Here is a 23,211-nt window from a genome sequence, read left to right as displayed (position 1 = left end):
TGGAGCCATCCTAGCTGGGTGCAGCAGTAACAAGTTGTGGGCAGTAGGGGGATGCCTTACTGAGTGCTAGCACCACACATCAGTGCCGAGTGCAAACAACAGCTACTGTTTACAGGGAGTACTTGTTTGTGACACATCTATGTACCACAAATACTGAAAGTAGTGAGTTACACTCAGGATGCCTTCACCAGGGACCTGGGCTGTTTATATTATGATGTTTACCACCTGACCATCCTCATCATGTCTACAGTGTTGAGCAACTCAAGTTCACAATAGTCATAAAGTCTGGGAATAACAAATGTAAGTATGTTGAGACGAGAGAACAAAATTGACCCAAATAATATTTACTGAACACAAGATATCTCTTTGAACAAATAAAAAATTGTCCTACATTGTAATAAACAATACAACATTTATAATACATCCTATTGCAATTTTTATTACTACCAACTCATAACTGACGTTTCAAGTATGTTTCAGGTTGTTCTTAGTCCTAATTAGTGTTCTTCTGGAGAACCAGTTTATATCACTGACTGACTGAGTTTGGTTTTACGCCGCTTTTAGCAATATTCCAGCAACATCACGGCAGGGGGACACCAGAAATGGGCTTCACACATTGTACCCATGTGGGGATTCGAACCCAGGTCTTCGGCGTGTCGAGCCAACGCTTTGACCACTAGGCTACCCCACCGCCCCCCAGTTTATATCAATGAATGTCTAAAAGATTTGGACTGGATTGACTAATTGATGGCGTATCTATGCTGTTTCAAATGTGATTTTTCAGTTAAGATGCAAGTACCTTTGCCAAAGCAGCCCGTGTGGATTCCATATAAGCATATTGGTCACCGTGAACCCATGTTTGTCGTAAGAGGCTACTTCATGGATTGGATGGTCAGACTTGGTGCCTTGTTGATAGCATGTCATTACATCTAAAATACTCAAGATTTCAATCACTGGATTGGTGGCGCACACACTAGTGCTGATTTTAACGTGTTATCTCACTGAGAAAACAAGATCCATTTTCACAGACTGATCCGACCACTATGATTATCTTGAATGAACATTGGAATATGTGAACTTTGATCACCACAGTGCTAAGACCTCTTTGTGCAAGCAGTGTTTGCCATGATGCAGGAAACCTGCGTATCTGACTCCCAAAAAGATGTCCATGACTCCCACTCATGACACAAGGAATTATAAGTGAGTGAGTGAGTGAGTTGAGTTTTACACTGCACTCAGCAATATTCCAGCTATAAGACGGGGTCTGTAAATAATCGAGTCTGGACCAGGCAATCCAGTGATCAACAGCATGAGCATCGATCTGCGCAATTGGGAACCGATGACGTGTGTCAACCAAGTCAGCGAGCCTGACCACCCGATCCCGTTAGTCGCCTCTTACGACAAGCATAGTCGCCTTTTGTGGCAAGCATGGGTTGCTGAAGACCTATTCTACCCCGGATCTTCACGGGTCCAAGGAATTATAATGAGTCGTAAATTATTATGCATGGATGCAGAAAACCTGCTTATTTGACTCCCAAAAACATGTCCATGACTCCCTCTCATGACACCAGGGTGTCATGATTACTTTTTATGCCTAGGGCAAACACTGTGCAAGTGGCCCAAGCCATGGCCACTCAGACACAGACTGACCAGTCCTTGTTTCGATAACATTTAATGCTGACAACCACACTGGGAATCGAAACACTGAGTTTCCCCTCTCCAGGAAGATTCTCTATACTAGATGACAAGAGGCAGTCCATCATTCTGAGATAATTTGACATATATTGGTATGTTCAAGAAAATCAGCGGATGGTGGTTTCTGAGAACTATCAGAACCAAACACACTCTGTGCTGTCAAGGGAGGGGGGCAGAGAAAAAAAGAACCAGCAGCCCCTCTGCTGCATCAGCTAACAGAGGACAAAGTTCCCACAGATAAGCACAAAACCTCCCAGAATGAGCACCCCACAGTAGTTTGTGCCAGCGTGTGTTTATCTCAACACTTGGAGGAATCCATAGTTTGGATACACACAGCGCCGCTGTGCTTGATGCCATCTTCTAATATGCATAACAACAGCTCGCGTTCATTTTGTTACAGTTTCTGCAATAAACACAAAATTTGCCATATTGTGAAAGTTTTATGTGGTCAATGGAAATTATAATTGTGTGTCACAATCTTGTTCATGTATTTAAGAAAGAAAATTACTCGAATTGTAAATAGTAGATCAGGGTGTAAATAATAATCAGGGTGTTAGCAGTTTGAGCATGCTTTGTTGCGTGGAAATTAGCGCATTATAAGACTTCTCATTACTATTATAGATCAATTATTGGAGAATTAGTCTCTCTTCTGAAAACATCAATGATATGTTTCGATTAGTCTCCCATCGGTCTCAGAGGAAATGTTTATTAGTTTATACCACAAATCAATGATTATACCATGATTAAACAACAAATTATCTCTTGAAAAAACTGGCGCTTCTCACTTTCCTTGAATGTCTACTTATATAGATTTGATTATTCAAAGAAAAGAATTATGAGACATTCATAGACTTATCATTCAGTGCAAGGCGATGAGTTGCTGTATTGTGAGGGAGAGGGGTTGCATGCAAGGATTTTACTAGTGTTTCAACCAATTTTCATAAGGTATGGACAGCCATTTATACGTTTTGTTCACACAACAATTTTCCTGCCATAACATTATGATGTCAGATGCCATATTTTATTAACAGCAAATGAATTTCTCCTGTAAAGAAACACAACTTCATTTCAGAATATAAATCACGGATCACATCCACATATTCTAACGAGACATGTGAAACTATAAAAATTCTGTAAGGTAATATAAAACAGTGTAGAGCTTTGGAAAACATGAAAAAAGTAGTAGTTCCAAAACCACAAGAAGACACTGATAGAATATAACTATAATTTGGAATCATGTACACATAAATAGGTGATGTGCATCTCTATGTAACAAACACAAATTTTCAAACTGAAACCAAAACTAAAATTTGTTTAAAGATGTAGTTCCTTTAATTTTTGTGTGCAATATATAACAATGGCAAATCAAACATGATTTCCAAGAAGAGAAATTCTTTTTCAGACTATCTCACAAAAGGTCACAACTTTGCATAAATATCTCGTCTTTCTTATATGAACATTCTGACATTGAGGCCTCATAAACAAAAGTTGTCTCCCTTGATGCACAAACCTTAATCCGTTTCTAAAACTCAGAAAACAAAAACAATCTTCCTACCTACTCATGGATGATTTTTGCCATGAAAGTGTGACTTACCAGTGACAGTGAAGCTTTAAAAGGAAATGTTCATCCTAAATACGTCCCTGCCTGCTCTGACCCACCCTAACTAAATAAGCTTACAATCCAGTCTAAATACCTTGATGATAATCCTTGAACAAACATACACTCGGCTACTATGTGTACTTTTGTCAGAAAACAGAGTAAATATACCATAGAAATGAAAAAGGTCCTTTGCCAAGTATTCATAGAATATTATGATTAACTGCAATCATCAAATATAATATTGATAAAACTAAAGTTATTGTGTTTGAGAAAGGTGGGAGCTCAAGGTGAGTGAGTGAGGGAGTATGGTTTTATGCCACTTTTCGCAATATTCTAGCAATATCATAGCCAGGGACACAAGAAATGGGCTTCACACATTGTACCCATGTGGGGAATCAAACCGGGTGGATGAGTGGACGCTTTAACCACTAGGCTTCCCCACCGCTCCAGGAGATTAAAGAAGCATGATGTTCTAGAAATTGTCTCTTCATATAAATACTTAGTTGAACATTTTACAAGTTCTGGTTCTTGGTATCAAACTCAAAAAGCTTTATGGCAACAAGCGAACAAATGTTGAAATCAAATGTTTTTAACTTTCATAATTTGCCATAAATATGTTTTTTAATGTTTTTGATGGAAACAATCTTCCTGTATTATTAAATGGATCTGAAGTTTTGGGGATTCCACCCTGCACTTAATGTGGTTTCTTGTAATTGTTATATAGGCCAGTGGCCAAATTCGAAATAAAGTGAACTGAAATATATCATCATTATAACATACTTCAATAGCTGACTGGGAAATAAAAAGTATATAGAAAAACATAGATTCATGGGCCCCGTTTCACAAAGCTCTCGTAAGCCTAAGATCTCGTTACTTTTCTCATACTATTCATACTTCCTATGTTACAGTATAGGAGATTCGAATGCTACGATAATACTTACGAGATCTTAGGCTTACGAGAGCTTTGTGAACCGGGGCCATGGTTGTGACTTTATGTGAATACTTTACAGATTACTTAATTGGAGAAAATGAAAAAAACACAGTTGAGACTAATAATAGTTAACAATAATGTTAATCAATTTAGCGATTACAATTAAGCCAATCATAATGTTTTTGTGGAGTAGGTTAACATTAGGCTGTGTCAGCAAGTTCACACTTACATAGTGGTATAAATACTGCAGTTAGCAGTAGAACAATCAACATTGCAGATTAACTTGTAAATCCTCATGTGGATCTACAATTTTCCAGCCACCTTAAGTTATAACCTGTGGAGGGCGGTGGGGTAGCCTAGTGGTTAAAGCGTTCGATCGTCACGCCGAAGACCCGGGTTTGATTCCCCACATGGGTACAATGTGTGAAGCCCATTTCTGGTGTCCCCGCCATGATATTGCTGGAATATTGCTAAAAGCGCCGTAAAACCAAACTAACTCACTCACTATAACCTGTGGAATCCCTCTGCTCTGAGTGAGTTTAGTTTTACACCGATTTTAGAAATATTCCCGCAATATCATGGTTGGGACACCAGACTGACTGAGTTTAGTTTTACCTTTAGCAATATTCCAGCAATATCGCAATTGCGGGAACACCAGAAATGGGCTTCACATTGTACCCATGTGATCAAACAGCTTCGCTTTTACACCAGATTTTAACCCACATATTCCCATGTGGGATCATGGTTGGGACACCAGAACATCACATACCAAGTCATGTCAGGTGGAACTTTCATCTTGTCAGTCAGACTGTTACTTACAAGATCAAAAAGTGGAAGTTTGAAAGTGAACTTGTGTTCTAGTCATGCAGCAAATGATCTGCATCTCACCTCAAGTGAGTGTATGAGTGAGGGAGTTTAGTTTTACGCCGCTTTTAGCAATATTCCAACAATATCATGGCAGGGACACCAGAAATGGGTACCATGTGGGGAATTGAACCCGGGTCTTCAGCGTGATGAGTGGATGCTTTGACCTTTAGGCTATCCCACCATCCCAATAAACATTTGAAACAGAAGAACATTTTCATACTAGATGAGAAGAACAGCCGAGTATCTATTAGACATTCCTAAATTTTGTTTAGTTTTCAAATTCTGAATTAAGAATGAAACACTTTGAAGATCTTTCAAAGAATACATTGGAATGGGAATGAAAGTTGCCAGTTTGACATTAACACTGTGAAGATCAAGAAAACTGCTAGGTAATGTCAACTTTGTGCCAATCATTTCATTGGTCATCAAAGTTTGTGAAAGGTTGTTCTGAAGGGACTGTTCTCTGATCGTTGTGCAGTGGTAACAAACATTGAAATGATTACACAATGCCATTTAGAAAGTGGTCAAATTTAACATATGTTATATTTGTGATAACACTTTCTTAGTAAAGTACACTCAGATTCTAGTACTTTTGTTGGGTTGAGTCCCATCCGGGTTTTCGAACCCACACCCTCAGAGTCAGGCACCCAATCGCCAGCACACAAAGTCAGCCGCCTAACCCGTTCAGCCACCGCTTAGTGGAAGTCACAGTGTTCCAACTCTAATTTTTTATTAAAACCAAACAGTCAAGATGATAAAGTGTAAATAAATCTCACCTCATCACAAGCAGGGCATCGAGGTCGTATAGTCTCTGCATAGTGTCGCTCACAGTATATGTGTTTGGCGTGGTAGCAGTACGTAAGATCCACTAGGAGTTCTTCACACGCCTCACACGCAAAACACGCGGGATGCCAACACACCTCATTCCCGGCTTTAGATGCATACACTACTAGGTCGTCTACATCGATCTCCCCCTTGCAGTAATAGCAGCTCTGAAACATGTAATAAATACACAGTAGGTTATACACTACTTATTAGTGTTGGGAATTGGTTGAAATCTCACAATTGATGATTGCTTCATTACCAACAAACAATCATCGAAAAAAATTGGTTAGCATCATTTTTCAGATTTTCCTATACAGGTCGTTATTGCAGATATGTATAACATGATGCAACTTGCTACTTTAAAGTGATGACTGATATATCATGAACAGAAACTTCCCGGAGTCTTCAAGAAATATATTCAGTCATGGCTTTTCAGTTAGTGAAGTGAGTTTTCTAAGAATTAAACACGTTTTCAGGCCCTGACAACTTCAACGATATGTTCCATTGTCAAGTATTTCAAAGACTAAAACAGTAGTTCCAAAATCGTTTATGTTCGATTATGAGAAAATGTGATCGATTGCTTGGTCGTTTGGTCACTGCGACCAATCTTCGATTAATTCAATTAATCGGAACACCACTACTACTTATAGCAATATTCCACCAATATCACATCATGCAAGAAGAGAAATATGGGCTTTATACACTATGTCATTTACATTCTAAGATACAACACTATAACTTTGACAATGATTAGCATAACAACGAATTAACATAGTGTCTATGACATGGACTTGCAAGCCAAAGATGAAAGTTATAAAACTTATTCCTAGTTGATGTATACCACTGAATGTGTTTTTCATCATGGTCCAAATCATGTACTTTCAATTCCTATATCCACATATCCATGTTCAAACCTTATTTGGTAGGGTAGACTTTGCAAACAGAAATCTTGGCTATTATTGTGAGTGAGTGAGTTTAGTTTTACGCTGCACTCAGCAATATTCCAGCTATGTTGCAACAGTCTGAAAAAAATCGAGTCTGGACCAGACAATCCAGTGATCAACTGTATGAGCATCGATCTACGCAACTGGGTATGCCTTTTCATAACCAGCAGGAACATACGTCATTGTGTTCTTGTGATTTTATTACCTGAATCTATTCTTTGTGTGAACTATGGTGCTGTTGCACATACATACACATTGTTATCTTTCCATAGAAATTGCCTATCTGTTCAGTGCAACTGTTTCCTTAGTTCTTGCCAGTATGTTCAACAAGGAAATAATAATTAGCAATATCCATGGTTATCAGCTTATCATGAAATATATAAACAAATCCAGTTATTATATCCAAATTTACTGCACAAAAGTAGTTAAGGACCTCCAAGTTTCAATACATTACTGTAGTTAATCTGTCATGACATAATTGATTAAGTATTAAAAAAAAACATAACCATAAAAAAAAATAATAATAAGAAAAAAGTCCAAGCCTGTCCAAGATATGTTTATGGATTAAACTTCTTTTTATTTCCCTCCCAAACATCGTGGAGGATTTGGGAACCATTCCAGTTCCAGTTCACTTCTAAATGCCATGAAGGGACCTAGAATGGTCCCTGAAACATTGTGAGGGAAATAAAAGAAGAAGTTTAATCCATAAACATATCTTGGACATCTATGTACAACTTCTAAATGCCACTGAAAGACATTACAGTGAACGTGTCAATATGGTTTTATCCTGCTGTCAGCAATATCATGGCAGGTGACACTAGAAATGGTTTTCATACACTGTACCCATTTTTAGAACCTAACCCAGGTCTTCATATTGATGAGCACATGCTTTAACCAGTAGGCTACCATACCACCCTGTTTAACTACAGCAATATTGGCTGTTCCTTATGTTCTTTTGAGTAATGTCAGTGTCTATTTACCGCAGAATACTTCAACCTTTTCCATGGTAAGGATAATGTTAAAATTTCTTAGATAAACTTAGCTTAATAATCTGAAATTGGGAATTCCCTTCAAACAATCATCTACGAAAGAAGTATGTTCTGTATCACAAATGCCATCACTATTACAATCCATGTATTGTAATGACATAACTGATAAACTTATCTCCAAACAGGTGCTTTTTACTGAGGATGACAAAGCAACACTAAGAGTCTCAGAACAGCACCGTTAACCAATGTTGCTATTCCTATTGAAGCATACATAAAATCTCTTAACATCATCTCTTGTGTTCAAAAGAAGACAACCACTATAGGCAAATACCAGTACCATTGACCTGTGCTTTGGAATTAGAGCAGTTTGGTGTTTTGGGTAATTTTTTTAAAGACCTACTTAAAAAAAATATATATACTAAGGTTATTCAAAATACTTTGTGGCTCAGTGTATGGTATTTTCCAACAAAGTAACTGATACCAAAGAATATAATAGATTGCCTTCAAATTTTCTAAATTTCTTGACAGCATTTGTTGTCTTTATGTGTAATTCAGCTCTGGACTTGCCAATCATATATACATTTCATAAATACAGCATCTGGACCATACCTATGACTATCTAGACTCACGTCAAATCAACATTCATATTAACTCAGTACATGAGAACTCAATCAATATCTTGTCGCTGAGATTGCACATTCACGTAACAGAAGGCCTTGTTGCATGCATGACCTTTTGAAATCTAAAGGAACTCGTAATTGTTCAATTTGGGGTTTACTAATTTGCATTTTTGACTTTGTGATTCAATTTCCTCCTTAACAAATGAATCCCCTCTAATGTGCTCCCAATGACTATTCCAAACCAATCATCCCTTAAGACTGACTGAGTTTGGCTTTACACCGCTTTTAGCAATATTCCAGCAACATCACGGCGGGGGCCACAAGAAATGGGCTTCACACGTTGTACCCATGTGGGGATTCGAACCCGGGTCTTCGGTCGTGACGAGCCAACACTTTAACCACTAGACTACCCCACCGCCCCCATCCCTTAAGACAACTGCACTACATTGAGCATTGACCAGTGTTATCTCCAAGCCTGCTATTGCCGTATGTCTAAGAACTGTGTACACATAGGCTCTGGCCTCTCCCGGCTTTCCCCTTCAGAAGACCATGATGCATCTGTCCACTCACAATTGCCACAGGTGAGTCTTTCACCACGCCAATATCCATGGCAACCTGATCGCGGAGATCTCGGAAAATCTGAAATTCCCTCTTCTCGACTTCCTCAAACATGTTTTTGTTGTAGTCGATGGAGAGGTCCTGCTTGGGAAGTTGGCGGATGAGCTGCATGTCGCGATACTTCTCCCCCGGTGTCCCGATCCGTGGCACTTTGTGGTTGGGCAGCTGGTCCATGTACTCCTCAATCTGTCAACACAAAACACACTGCAGTGAAGGCAATAAATCATACTCATTAAAGGACAGGATCTGATTTGTTCCAAATGTCAGTGCTTCCTTGGATATAGTAGTTCAAGGAACAACCCAGCGACGCTGGATTCTGGAGCAGGCATAATAGACCCTGAATATCATGGATAATACACCTAAGTAAGGGAATAAATGACTTTGGCTCAACACCGCTTTGAAAAATATTTATTTTGTTTCACAGAGTGTCACTTTGAGAAGGGAGGTAAGCCCAAAATCTTATATATCTTAGATGTTTACCTCTCTGGAGAAACCCACCAGGGTGCTGTACAAAACAAGCCTACCGCTAAGACTACCTCAAGTCTATGTTAAGGTATGGGAGTTATGGTCACCTTAGCACTAAGATCACTTTGTATAATGGCACCCTGATTGGTTGTAGTACTTAATCATAGAAACATGCTGTAGGTTAGTGACTCTGTCAACTGAGGTGCCACTGGGCCACCCATGCCACAATGTTAAAGTTGAATTCAATTCTCATTGGTACATTTGAGTTTGCTGAGAACCAATCAGATTGGGTCCATATATTGTGGAACAGTTCAATTCTCATTGGTACATTTGGGTTTGCTGAGAACCAATCAGGTTGGGTCCATATATTGTGGAACAGTTCAATTCTCATTGGTACATTTGGGTTTCATGCTAGTCTGCTAGCTGAGACTACTAAAATCTGCTGAAGGACAGGTGATACTCCAATGGTTGTAGTCCCGAATAACTAGAAGCATTGGACAGTTATAATTCTGAATCCATCCTCAATGTTTCAGTTCAAGCAGAACTAGCTACAAAAACAAAGATTTAACTAGTGATCTGAAATAGCCTGTTGACAGGCTCTGGACCAACCCATTTTAAGCTATGGTGACACCCACATTTATGTGTTGAGGAATTTACTAATGACTGCCATCAGATCCTGGCCCAGAGGGAACATGTCACTGTACACAAAGATGCAGTGGTCTGAGAAAGCCCTGCTACCCTGTCAACTAGTGCCCAGATAGCATTCAGACGTTGGCCCAACGTTGGCAATGGTTTTGCCAACATTGCCAACGTCTGAATGCTATCTGGGTGGTTGCATGTGTCAGTACTGATAACTCACTATCTCACACGGCATCTAAAAAATCCTACATTCTTCAATCAAGTTATAATATTTCTGAAGGAAAGTACTTACAACAAGCAAGACAGTTTTTGTCAAAGCCATGCAGTGTAACCACAGGCCCAGTCCCTGTTGTAGTGAATGAGTTTAGTTTTACACTGCATTCAGCGATATTCCAATATGGCCGATTTTCTGTTGCAGATAAAGAAACAACTTTCCAATAACAGAAGAACTGATATTTCCAGGCAACAACACAATGGGTACTTGCATAGACCTAATGTATGTCAATGTAAACCAATGTACACTTCCACTTGCACCTTCATACAGTGAGTGAAACCCGTGAAGGTCCAGGTTAGAATATTGATCTTCAGTAACCCATGCTTGTCGTAAGAGGCGACTAATCAGATCGGGTGGTCAGGCTCACTGACTTGGTTGTTGATACATGTCTTCGGTTCCGAATTGCTCAGATCGATGCTCATACTGTTGATCACTGGATTGTCTGGTCCAGACTCGATTATTTTCAGACCGCCGCCATATAGCTGGAATATTGCTGAGTGCGGCGTAAAACTAAACTCACTCATACAGTGAGTTTGGTTTTACGCTGCTTTTAGCAATATTCCAGCAATATCACGGCGCTGGACACCAGAAATGGGCTTCACACATTGTGCCCTTGTGGGGAATTGAATCCGAGTCTTCAGTGTGAAGAGCGGGTACATAAATTTCTTATGTAACAATGAAGTTCCGTTCGTATCCTCAAAACAGTATCTGCCCATAAGTTGGTTTTCTTTCAGGCACTCAAACTTGCATGCAATACAGCGATTACTACTCTCTTGCTGTAACCCTTGATTGGTGGTAAACCTACACGTTATTTGTCATCATTCACTTGATGGTCAGTTAATGAATCTATAACAGGTATAATTAGTGATAGCACCACTCAGATTACCCGTCAAAGGTTCCCATTTGGCATTTCTTGTGTCTGGAGTAAATACTCATCATTATAAATTGAGGTCTGATGTGACAAATGCATTACATCTTATGTAATATGCGCATGGAAGTGCAGCAAGAGGAATTATCAGCTGAGTTACAAAACAAACATCGATCAAAGGATTAACTGATAACACGCTGATTGATTAATTGCTTTTATCCTGCACAGAGGATTTGTCAAAAGGTAGTGTTTATGTATGTAGATTTACTAATCTATACTGAATACACCCTGTTGTAAAGTCTCTTTGTAAAAACAAAGTCCTTCCTTCAAAGGATTACCTGCCAATACATTGATTGATTGCTCATTATTGGCTAACTAATTACTTGTTTTAAAGATGGCGAACATCATGCAATTAGTTGCCAGGTGTGCTATCTTGGGTGACCAATTGGACTATACACCAGTGTGAAACGATAGATCACTTTTTCGCATATTAGACTGTTAAAAGGCACATGACATGGAACAGGATACTTTGTAAGCTGCAGATGAATGGCATCTCATTCCTTTATGTGGATATTGATGGATACATTCCCCGAACAAGGTAACAGCCTGATATTGTTGCTATAACTTTAGTCTGTTTAAATTTAATATTTGCATTTTGTTTTTATTCATTTGTTATGGCATTCAACAGAATCAATTTTTTTGCCGTGAAGTGTAATGAGACAGACAACATACACATGGTCGCACTCAGGGCCTGTGTGTTAAATATGATACACGTTGGCAATCTATAAAATGTCTAGATATTACAATCATGTTATAAATTCACTAAGTATAAGCAGATCGTGTGCATTTTATTCAGTTTCAAAATGCATACAAATATGATAATAACTAATAACTAATTAGGATTATAGGACAAAATATAAAGACATACATTGACTTCGTTATTTCAGTACTAACACTTTTTACCACTCGCAGATGGTTAAACTTAAAATGTTTTCATTTGTTATCAAAATAATGCCATTTAATACAACATTCATATTGACTAGAAGTGAACCCAAGCTCACTTCTCTCCCCAAAACTCTCCATGTACTTAGCCTTACTTTCAAAACAATGCTATTATATCAGGCTTCTCACCAAATTCAAGGTCAATCTATTTCTTAAATCAAATTCTACATCCATTTACTTTAACATTTTAATAAAGTGAACATTACTATGAAATCAAAATTTTACATCAAAATCAGCATTTTTATCAAAGTGAATTTTTTTTATATAAGAAACCAAATTATTCATCAAAGTCTACATAAGTTTACAAAAAAATCAACATAAGATTATCGAGTAAAACGATTTCATCTTTGTTGATCAGTCTATACTTATACTATTAATTACGCATGCGGGTGGCGCAGCAAAGGTAACGAATCAGTCATGAATTCTGGGATATCATCCGGGTACTCACTGGAGAAAAACAATAACAAAAGCAACAACCAGTCCACGGAAATTGCTCTGGATCAGTGGCCCTTTAACTCCCACATTTTAAGCTTGACTCACAACAGTCAGAACACTATGAATGTTTGTGAATGGGGCCAGCCCTGACATCAGTGTCATCAGATAGTGCCAAGCCACTGCTGCCAAACTTACAGTACATGAATACTGAGGCATTGTTTTAAGTTTCTTTGTCCCTTACAATTTAACATTGTTTGGCAATTTATGATAATCAGTACATAGATTTGTGGGAAGAAAAGAGAAAGAGGCCATTCTTAAGATCACATAACCAAATAGTTGTTTGCCATTACTTGTGTTTTTTTATAAATCTTCAAACATTTTACACAATAATAGCCTGGTGAGGTTTAATTAACTTCATGTTGTACAATAGGCTAGGCTCGTGACATAACACAAAGTCTATGTACAAATAATCAATATGGTGATCAGTTAATAGCAACAAGTGCCTTTGAATATTGCTGTTTTGAAAGGAATCCTGCTGATCAAAGTGCTCCTGGAATGAACATCATCACTTTTTATTGATATATTTTCTCAACATTATTTGCAAGTCTTAACAAGCAGCACCACAACACTAAAACATGTCCAGTAGCCACAGAACATAAACATCACTGGATGGTATATTTCAATAACAAAACTGGCCTGGCTAGATATCCTAGCAACCGTGCGGCTATTTGACCGGGCCACACGCAAAAGTTTACCGAGCATGCTCCGGCGAGAAAGTGTTCTCACCTGTCCTGCTACTTGAATGAAGGTGGCTAGTCACAGGGGACTCCCCACTGATTGTCAATATTGAGGTTCTAGGTTCGGTCATTCATTAATTCTGACATACAGGCACAACATACAACTGGATCAACATCTCAGTGATTCATGTTCTCTGCATGTAATAATATCCCATTCTATAAAAATATTCTACAGAAGCATGGGCTGATATAAAACTTTCAGAAGTTCTCCAGGGAATACCAATCAATGTGGCCATGCAACTTGTCTTGTCTTATGAAATGAAGGAATTTAGAGTGAGTGAGTTTACTTTTATTCCACACTCAGCAATATTCCAGCTATATGGCGGCGGTCTGTAAATAATTGAGTCTTGACCACACAATCTAGTGATCAACAGCATCGATCTATGCAAGTGGGATACAATCACATGTGTCAACCAAGTCAGTGAGCTTGACCACCCGATCCCGTTAGTCGCCTCTTACGACAAGCATGGGATACTGAAGATCAATTCTAACCTGGATCTTCATGGGTAGAAGGAATATAGGATGTAAACTGATGTTGGTAATAGTCTGAACTATATTATCTATGACTGGCTGACTTGGCAACAGTTGCAGGTACTTCAGTCTGTGTTTGTGCCTTGACCCTGCAAACCAGTAGATGACAGTTCAAGCAATAGAACACCATGTTAAGGTATGCTGAGAACAGGTCAGGTTGGGAGCTATTGTGGGACAGTTCAGTTCTCATTGGTATATTTACAAGAAGGGTTTGCTGAGAAGTTGTCAGACTGGTTCATATATAGTGGGACAGTTCAATTCTCATTGGTAAATGATTGTAAATCTATGCTTGCTGAGAACCAATCAGTTTGGGGTTATACATTGTGGTACATTTACAACATGGTTTCTGAGACCAATGCTGTGGGTCAGTTCAACACAATTTACAGTTTGGGTTTCCTATACAGACCAATCAGGTTGAGTCTATATACTGGTACATTTACAACATGGGTTTCCTGAGACCAATCAGGTTGAGTCTATATACTGTGGGTCAGTTCAATTCTCATTGGTACATTTACAACATGGGTTTCCTGAGACCAATCAGGTTGAGTCTATATACTGTGGGTCAGTTCAATTCTCATTGGTACATTTACAACATGGGTTTCCTGAGACCAATCAGGTTGAGTCTATATACTGTGGGTCAGTTCAATTCTCATTGGTACATTTACAACATGGGTTTCCTGAGACCAATCAGGTTGAGTCTATATACTGTGGGTCAGTTCAATTCTCATTGGTACATTTACAACATGGGTTTCCTGAGACCAATCAGGTTGAGTCTATATACTGTGGGTCAGTTCAATTCTCATTGGTACATTTACAACATGGGTTCCTGAGACCAATCAGGTTGAGTCTATATACTGTGGGTCAGTTCAATTCTCATTGGTACATTTACAACATGGGTTTCCTGAGACCAATCAGGTTGAGTCTATATACTGTGGGTCAGTTCAATTCTCATTGGTACATTTACAACATGGGTGGGTCAGTTCTTCCTGAGACCAATCAGGTTGAGTCTATATACTGTGGGTCAGTTCAATTCTCATTGGTACATTTACAACATGGGTTTCCTGAGACCAATCAGGTTGAGTCTATATACTGTGGGTCAGTTCAATTCTCATTGGTACATTTACAACATGGTTTCCTGAGACCAATCAGGTTGAGGTTCTATATACTGTGGGTCAGTTCAATTCTCATTGGTACATTTACAACATGGGTTTCCTGAGACCAATCAGGTTGAGTCTATATACTGTGGGTCAGTTCAATTCTCATTGGTACATTTACAACATGGGTTTCCTGAGACCAATCAGGTTGAGTCTATATACTGTGGGTCAGTTCAATTCTCATTGGTACATTTACAACATGGTTTCCTGAGACCAATCAGGTTGAGTCTATATACTGTGGGTCAGTTCAATTCTCATTGGTACATTTACAACATGGGTTCCTGAGACCAATCAGGTTGAGTCTATATACTGTGGGTCAGTTCAATTCTCATTGGTACATTTACAACATGGCTTCCTGAGACCAATCAGGTTGAGTCTATATACTGTGGGTCAGTTCAATTCTCATTGGTACATTTACAACATGGTTTCCTGAGACCAATCAGGTTGAGTCTATATACTGTGGGTCAGTTCATATTCTCATTGGTACATTTACAACATGGGTTTCCTGAGACCAATCAGGTTGAGTCTATATACTGTGGGTCAGTTCAATTCTCATTGGTACATTTACAACATGGGTTCCTGAGAACTAATGAGGTTGGGTCACTGTATTTTGTATGTATTCAGCTCTTAACATTACAATAAATAACATGGGATTGTTAAGACCCAATCAGTTGCAGCTTGTCATGTCCCTTCACTGCCCTGGGCACCTGCCAAGTATTATTCAAACCAGTCATCAGCTGTTAAGACCACCACAACCTCAGTAGTAAACTGTCATAACATACATCTCCAGTGAAGTATACGTCCCCATAAAACTGGCTACGTAATAGCTGACACCTATTTGAAAACTTAAAACAATTAACTTTTAGCCTTCTGAAGTTCTTGCATTCTTCTTAACACTCCCTGTTGTAAAACATTTGAAGGTTTCACTAAACAAAGAAGAAATGAACCAACATTTTGCACATTTCTTCAAAATTGCTATAAAAAATATTCTGACATTTTGAAACATGCTGAGATTAAGGATAAAGTGTACCTAAAATGTACTGTCTGCTGCCATTTCATGAACTGGAATTAGCTGATTGAATGTGGAAAGTGTATTACTTAAGGAACTTGTTTAAATTGTTACAATAAGCTTTCTACACTTACACTGAGAGACAGCCTTGACTAATTACAAAGAATCTAAGTCAACTTCACTACTAATCTTTGATAAATAGAACAGAGGAATGACAAAAAAATATGTTCATACTCCGAAACTGTATCTGATCAATCCAGCCCACCATCACCAGTGGGGAGTATAAAAGAACAGCAAAGCCCTAACTGGACCGACTATATCTTACTGCCCTCAGTGCAACCCCTTCACGAGTGGGGAGTATAAAAGAACAGCAAAGCCCTAACTGGACCAACTATATCTTACTGCCCTCAGTGCAACCCCTTCACGAGTCGGGAGTATAAAAGAACAGCAAAGCCCTAACTGTACCGACTATATCTTACTGCCCTCAGTGCCCTTCAATTTCTATGTGAATTCAAAATGCCCCTCCACGAAGACGATGGACAGCTGAAGGTGAAGCAAATAGGCTATCTGTATCAATATAACCTGAGCACAGAATCACACATCCTCAATACGCTCAGTAAGTTGTTCTCGTTTTTATCAAATTAATTTGCACAATTTATGGTTCTTTTACAACTTGGCCCATAGGCTCCCAGAATACTTGGGACTTAGAGCGGCTAGAGAGCCATTGATTTACTCTTACGCTGGCACCAAATGGCCCAAATTACTGTTGTTTCATTGGTTACAGGAAATGTAATTCGCTACATTGTTGGTAGGCAAGAGTATGGCTTTCTGATCTGCATTACAAATAGAAACTTAACGATATTTCTTTCACATCATCGTTGGTTAATGTGGTTTAATATCCTCGAAAGGTCCGGTTCATCTTGCTTGTGTGGCATAACTACAAAAAGAACTGCAGTTCTCAATTGATCATTTGGCAAGGCACTGTTTTATGTATTCATTAATGGAAGTCTGACTGAACTGCAGAGTAAAAAAGTCATATTTATCATATATTTGATAGAAAGGTCATTCCGTGAAACAGCTAATCTTCACTCAGACACAGAACCAATAACTACTTTCCAGTAGTGTACGTATCTTGAGCACTCCGTGTAGCTGATGTTATGGGTTGTCACAAATGTTTCAATATTTCTTTTGACATGTCTGGTGTCCACCCGATATTGCTGGAATTTTGCTAAAAGTAGCATAAGCTAAACTCACTCATTCCTTAACTCACTTCATTCGAAGACCATTCAAATATCTTTCACTGTAGGGGGAGTAGGGTAGCCTAGTGGTTATAGCAATTGCTCGTCACACCGAAGACCATGGTGTGAATCCCCACATGGGTACAATCAGTGTATGATATAAGGCCGCCCATCCGAGATCGGCTAGATTTCTGATGGATGATCTAAATTTACAGCTAGCCAGCCCGATGGTCTGGTAAATGTTTTAGATATTCCATATACATCTGAGAAAATTCACCATACCTTGGTGTCTGGTCTGGTTAAATCCATTTTGGGCTGGTAACATTTTGAAGTCCTGATGTCTGGCTGGGTTTTTGGCTTTTCATACACTGGTACAATGCGTGAAGCCCATTTCAGGTGTCTCCCACTGTGATATTGCTGGAGAATTGCTAAGAGTGACGGAAAACCATACTCACTCACTCATTCTTTCACTGTCGTTAAGCATGTATGATGTTCATATAAACTTATTAAATCATGGTGGAGGTATTACACAACGAAAACTGGACACTGCTATCTACTGATAATAGAATGTAATATTTAACTCTCTCAACCTTTTAACTGTGTAAGTATGGCATGAATGCTGTTTTACGCCATTATCAGCAAACATTTCAAGTATATCAATAATACCTGTATATAACTGACAGTGTGTGATAGCATATCCAATGATCAATAGTATGGCGAGGATAAGTAACTCATGCAGGACCTGGGGTTAGTCATGCGATTTAATGTTCAACGACACCAACAGTAAAACGCCATTGTTATGCCACATGTTGCTAATGTTCACATTTCTTTCTAGCGGTATTACACTAGTGTAATATTGACGTAAATATATTACACTGCAGTATCTTCCACGGGAGGAATAAATGCATTTATCATCCAAAACTGTGTTCCACAGGAGATATTGCTTGTGTGAGATCATATGATATATCCTAGGAGATATCATTTTGACAGATTTTGTACAATGCCCTCACAATGCTATGACGTCATGAAATTGATGACGTCACAATGCTATGACATTGCTACACTGCAAGTCTAATGTTAGTCGAGTCTTCAGAGATGTACATTTTTCATTGAAAACTAATGAAGAAGGATTTTTGATGATAAATAGAATCTCACCCTCGTGTCTTCTGATATCAACTATATCAACACTCGATAAAAGTAAAAATATCCTTTGCAGGCCTCGAATATTTGTAACTTTATCAACTCGTGGAGATATATTTGATATCAGAAGACACTTGGGTGAGATTATCTATATACCGTATATCAACGTAGATAAGCCAAATTTTGAAGACCCCAAGATGCAGACTGTAGAATGGGGTCGGCTTATCTAGGTAAATAGTTTCAGCTAGGGCTGCAGTGCAACCCTTCCCAATCGGACATTTTGTACCAAACTTGAGCCCTACAGCTCAGAATGGGTAGTGGTGGTGTAGGGCACCCAGGAAGTAAAGCTTGGCTCATCCTAGCCCTAATCCAAATACCCAAATATTGCTTAGCATTGCAATACAAGATTTTTCGATTTAAAAGATTTTCCAAATATTTCTGGCTAACTCCCTTCACCATGTCAGTTTGAATCAAAAAACATTTATATCCTTCTAGATTTCTATTTCAGAGTTACAAAACCATTAAAGACAAAGGGCTCAGCGATCCTGAGAGAGATGTCTCCGCATGTCATGTCAAACTGACTTATATGCAGCCAAATCGGTCTGACGTGAAGAGATGCTCAGATGTTTTCAAATTAGAGCTGACAGTGTTTACTCCCATTTAAGAGAGCATGACCTGGAGCATGATAACTTCATTGAATTCCTGCAGTCGTAATTCAATCATTCCTTGCCACATGCCAATCAGGGGCCATTGATACAACATTATATTCTCCTGGGTTGGTCTGTAGTGAGGTACTCAGAAGGGCAGGCGATGCCATAACAAGTTCGGAATGTCTAACATAATTTGAATTCCATGAGAAAATAATGTTTCAGCCACATATTTTCCCAACAATGTTTGAAAACAAGTCAATAACAAGGCAGTTTGCACTGTAATAACTAAATCCTTCCACAAATCTATCAAGGTTCTCTTTGATGCAGCAAAAAGTCTCGACCAACAGCTCAAGCCAACATATTGAGGAATTCAGAAAACTAAACCCTATGATCTGGTAGACAGACAGACATGATTAGGGCCATATCTTGTTGCAATTCTAAACATCAGCATTACCACAAACTGCACTATTGTATATAATGATGAACCATGTATTAATGTATTGGGATATAAAGATCGGTTAAAATGACCATATAAAAAAATGTAATTTTTTGAGTAAAATTGATATTTTATACTTATCCTGACTCATGCTCTTTTGCTTGTCTCCTTCCTCTTACGAACATAGTGGAACACTTGTATCTCCCTAATTGAAGTTCCCTTCAATGTAAAATCACTAATTAGTACACCACGAGTTACCTCCCTTCCACAAGCGCGGGAACGAGGGCGCCACCTCTACCCATGTGCCTCACTCTCTCCTCATATACTGAGCCCAACATTTGAATTTACAGGAAATCCAAAGTGTTATTTGGGGAGGATGGGAGGGCTGACCTCATGAGTCAGGATAAGTATAAAATATCAATTTTACTCAAAAATTACATATTTTTCCTTATCCTGACTCATGCTCTTTAACTTGTAGAATCCAACAGGCGGGAGGTGGGAATATATAATACTTTGGATTTTAATAATTAGTGATTTGAACTGTGATGATTGTAATAACCCTATGAGAACTTCATAAAGGCATTGAACTGATGAATTCCTGCTGCCAGCTTATCAGCTGCCATATAGAGGTTATTACAATGTACTAATTATGATAAGTATATATAATATTAATACAATGCTTAAGACTAATAGACTTAAGCTTGTTAATATCTTAGTATAAACTCCTTAGAGTTTGTTAGCTAAAATACTTTAAGATATAAACATAGCACTAAGCTTAAAATATGATTAATTTTAAGCTAATTATATAATAACAAACCTCTTTAGGGTTTGTTAGTTAAAATATTTATATGATATAGACAGTGCTGAGCTTAAGATATGAATAAGCTTAGCTATATATATAACAGCAAACTTTGTAGAGTTTGTTAGCTAATACATTTTACAATATGAGTATAGTATTGTGCTTAAGATATAATTATCTTAAGCTACATATATAATAATAAACTTAGTAGAGTTTGTTAGCTAATATATTTTTACAATATGAGTATAATACTGTGCTTAAGATATAATTAACTTAAGCTACATATATAATAGCCAAACTTAGTATAGTTTGTTAGCTAATATATTTTTACAATATGAGTATAGTACTGTGCTTAAGATATAATTAACTTAAGCTACATATATAATAATGAACTTAGTAAAGTTTGTTAGCTAATATATTTTTTACAATATGAGTATAGTACTGTGCTTAAGATATAATTAACTTAAGCTACATATATAATAGCCAAACTTAGTAAAGTTTGTTAGCTAATATATTTTTACAATATGAGTATAGTACTGTGCTTAAGATATAATTAACTTAAGCTACATATACAATAGCCAAAAACTCTGTAGAGCTTATTAGCTAATAGATTTATAATGTAACCATGGTACTAAGCTTAAGATATGATTAGACTTAAGCTAAATGTATATAACAAAAACTCCTTAGAGTTTATTAACTAATATACTTTTATGTTATAAACATAGTACTGAGCTTAAGATATGATTAAACTTAAGCTATATATATATAATAGTAAAACTCCGTAGAGTTTGATAGCTAATACATTTTATTATGTTGATTTAGACCTAGTATTGAGCTTAAGATATGAAGTAAACCTTAAGCTAAATATATAATAACAAAAAACTTTTAGAGTTTTAATAGCTAATATACTTATATGGTATCAACATAGTATTGAGCTTAAGATATGAAGAAACCTTAAGCTACATATGTATAGCAAAACTCCGTAGAGTTTGTTAGCTAATACATGATATAATGTAACCATAAAGCTTAAAATATGATGAAAACTTAAGCCCAATATATAATAGCAAAAACTCTTTTAGAGTTTTGATAGCTAATATACCTATATGCTATAAACATAGTACTGCTTAAGATATGAATAAGCTTAAGTTACATATATAATAGCAAAAAACTCCATAGAGTTTGTTAGCTAATACATGTTATAATGTAACCATATTGCTTAAGATATGATGAAACTTAAGCCAAATAGCAAAAGCTCTTTAGAGTTTGTTAGCTAATATAGTTATATGATATAAACATAGTACTGAGCTTAAGATATGAATGAGCTTAAGCTACCTATATAATAGCAAAACTCATTAGAGTTTGTTAGCTAATGTATTTTTACAATATGAGTATAGTACTATGCTTAAAATATACTTGACTTAAGCTACATTATATAATAGCCAAAAAAAACTCTGTAGAGTTTGTTAGCTAATGCATTTATCATGTAACCACTGTGATGATAAAAAACGAGCTTAAGCAAATTATATATAGCATGAAGCTATTTAGTACTGTTATAAGATAAGTAAAAATCTGTAAGATTGACTTATCTTCTCCGAGAACTGTCAACTGTTGTGCAAGGACCATGGGATCAATTGGTGGATACCTGAGATGTCCTCGGTGGTGATATCTCTCAGATAATGGTTGGCAACCACCATATCGGATCTACAGTAATAAACCCTCCATTATTTCAAATAACATTTGTGTAGATGAAATTGTAGAAGTTAGGGCTCTAATATCAAGAGTATTAAAGCTCATGGAGGGTCGGATTAGGTCCATCTGTCTTGTATGCATTAGTATGACAGTTCTGATCCAAACGGAGATATAGTGCATTGAGACTACACTCTAAATAAGTTGATGATAGAGGAAAAAAATCTGTTGTATATTTTCTTCCTGTTTGGTTTGGTGGAGATAAATTTACAGTGCTCTTGCTGGCCAGCGTGATAGCATCATCGTATCATGGAGTCAAGTATGTCATCCAGGCATGTTCATAAACCTCACTTGTGAGGTGTTGTAACACTATATTCATATCCCCAAGTTGAGTACGTGAAACTTCCGTTTATTCTCCAAACAGAAACTTAGTAGGTTTACTAACCATCTAGTTGTGTTAGTAGCTTGATGATGAAATTCAGGTGTAGTCTGAAGCGCTGTGGATTTCGATCCACTTGTATCACGTCGTCTAGGTAAATCGTTGCGATGTCCTTGGCGATGTATGTGCACAACCGGAGTTTGTGTCCTCGATGAACTTTATGTAAAATGCTTGCCTGACTGCTGTGCCCTTGTCTAAACTTGACAGGGGAGGTCTCTAACCTGAAGAAAGCAGCCTAATCATGAAGGTTCAGGTTAACTGGGCTGTAAGGAGGCTTGCTCGTTCATTGATATAAAGTTGTCACTTGCAACCTATGTCTTGAACTGTGAACTATGCTCGACCTCTGTGTAGGCGTTGTTCATCGGGGTCCAATCAGAATAAGGCATTTAGATTCTGTAGAGTACCAGCTGTGATGTCACCGGTGTAGCAGGAAAAGGAACCTTGTATAATATAGTGCCGTCGTTGATATTAGAACAATCATCGGTCTTCATCGTAACTTCGAAGTTACCCGAGTGACCACGTGTTTTGAGGATTAATGGTAAACAGCGAAAGCTATAAAA

At 37.8% G+C, this 23,211-nt stretch overlaps 1 protein-coding gene across 6 annotated transcripts in view; it reads right to left on the bottom strand.

Annotated features, from left to right (window-relative positions):
- Positions 1 to 23,211, bottom strand: part of LOC124286543 (four and a half LIM domains protein 2-like) — a 170,537-nt gene that overhangs the window by 50,969 nt on the left and 96,357 nt on the right. For all 6 annotated transcript variants that reach the window (XM_046722913.1, XM_046722908.1, XM_046722909.1 and 3 more), the window contains exons 4-5: positions 9,042 to 9,275; positions 5,870 to 6,085 (exon numbers count right to left, since the gene is read on the bottom strand). In XM_046722913.1, the coding sequence (XP_046578869.1) occupies positions 5,870 to 6,085; positions 9,042 to 9,275 (450 nt within the window). The remainder of the gene's footprint in view (positions 1 to 5,869; positions 6,086 to 9,041; positions 9,276 to 23,211) is intronic.

This window comes from Haliotis rubra, unplaced genomic scaffold, assembly GCF_003918875.1.
Source record: "Haliotis rubra isolate DU_JTF1 unplaced genomic scaffold, ASM391887v1 Scf386, whole genome shotgun sequence".
Classification (NCBI taxonomy): Eukaryota; Metazoa; Mollusca; class Gastropoda; order Lepetellida; family Haliotidae; genus Haliotis; species Haliotis rubra.
The sequence above is the reverse complement of the archived record's forward strand: the minus strand, read 5'-3'. Positions and strand labels throughout refer to the sequence as shown.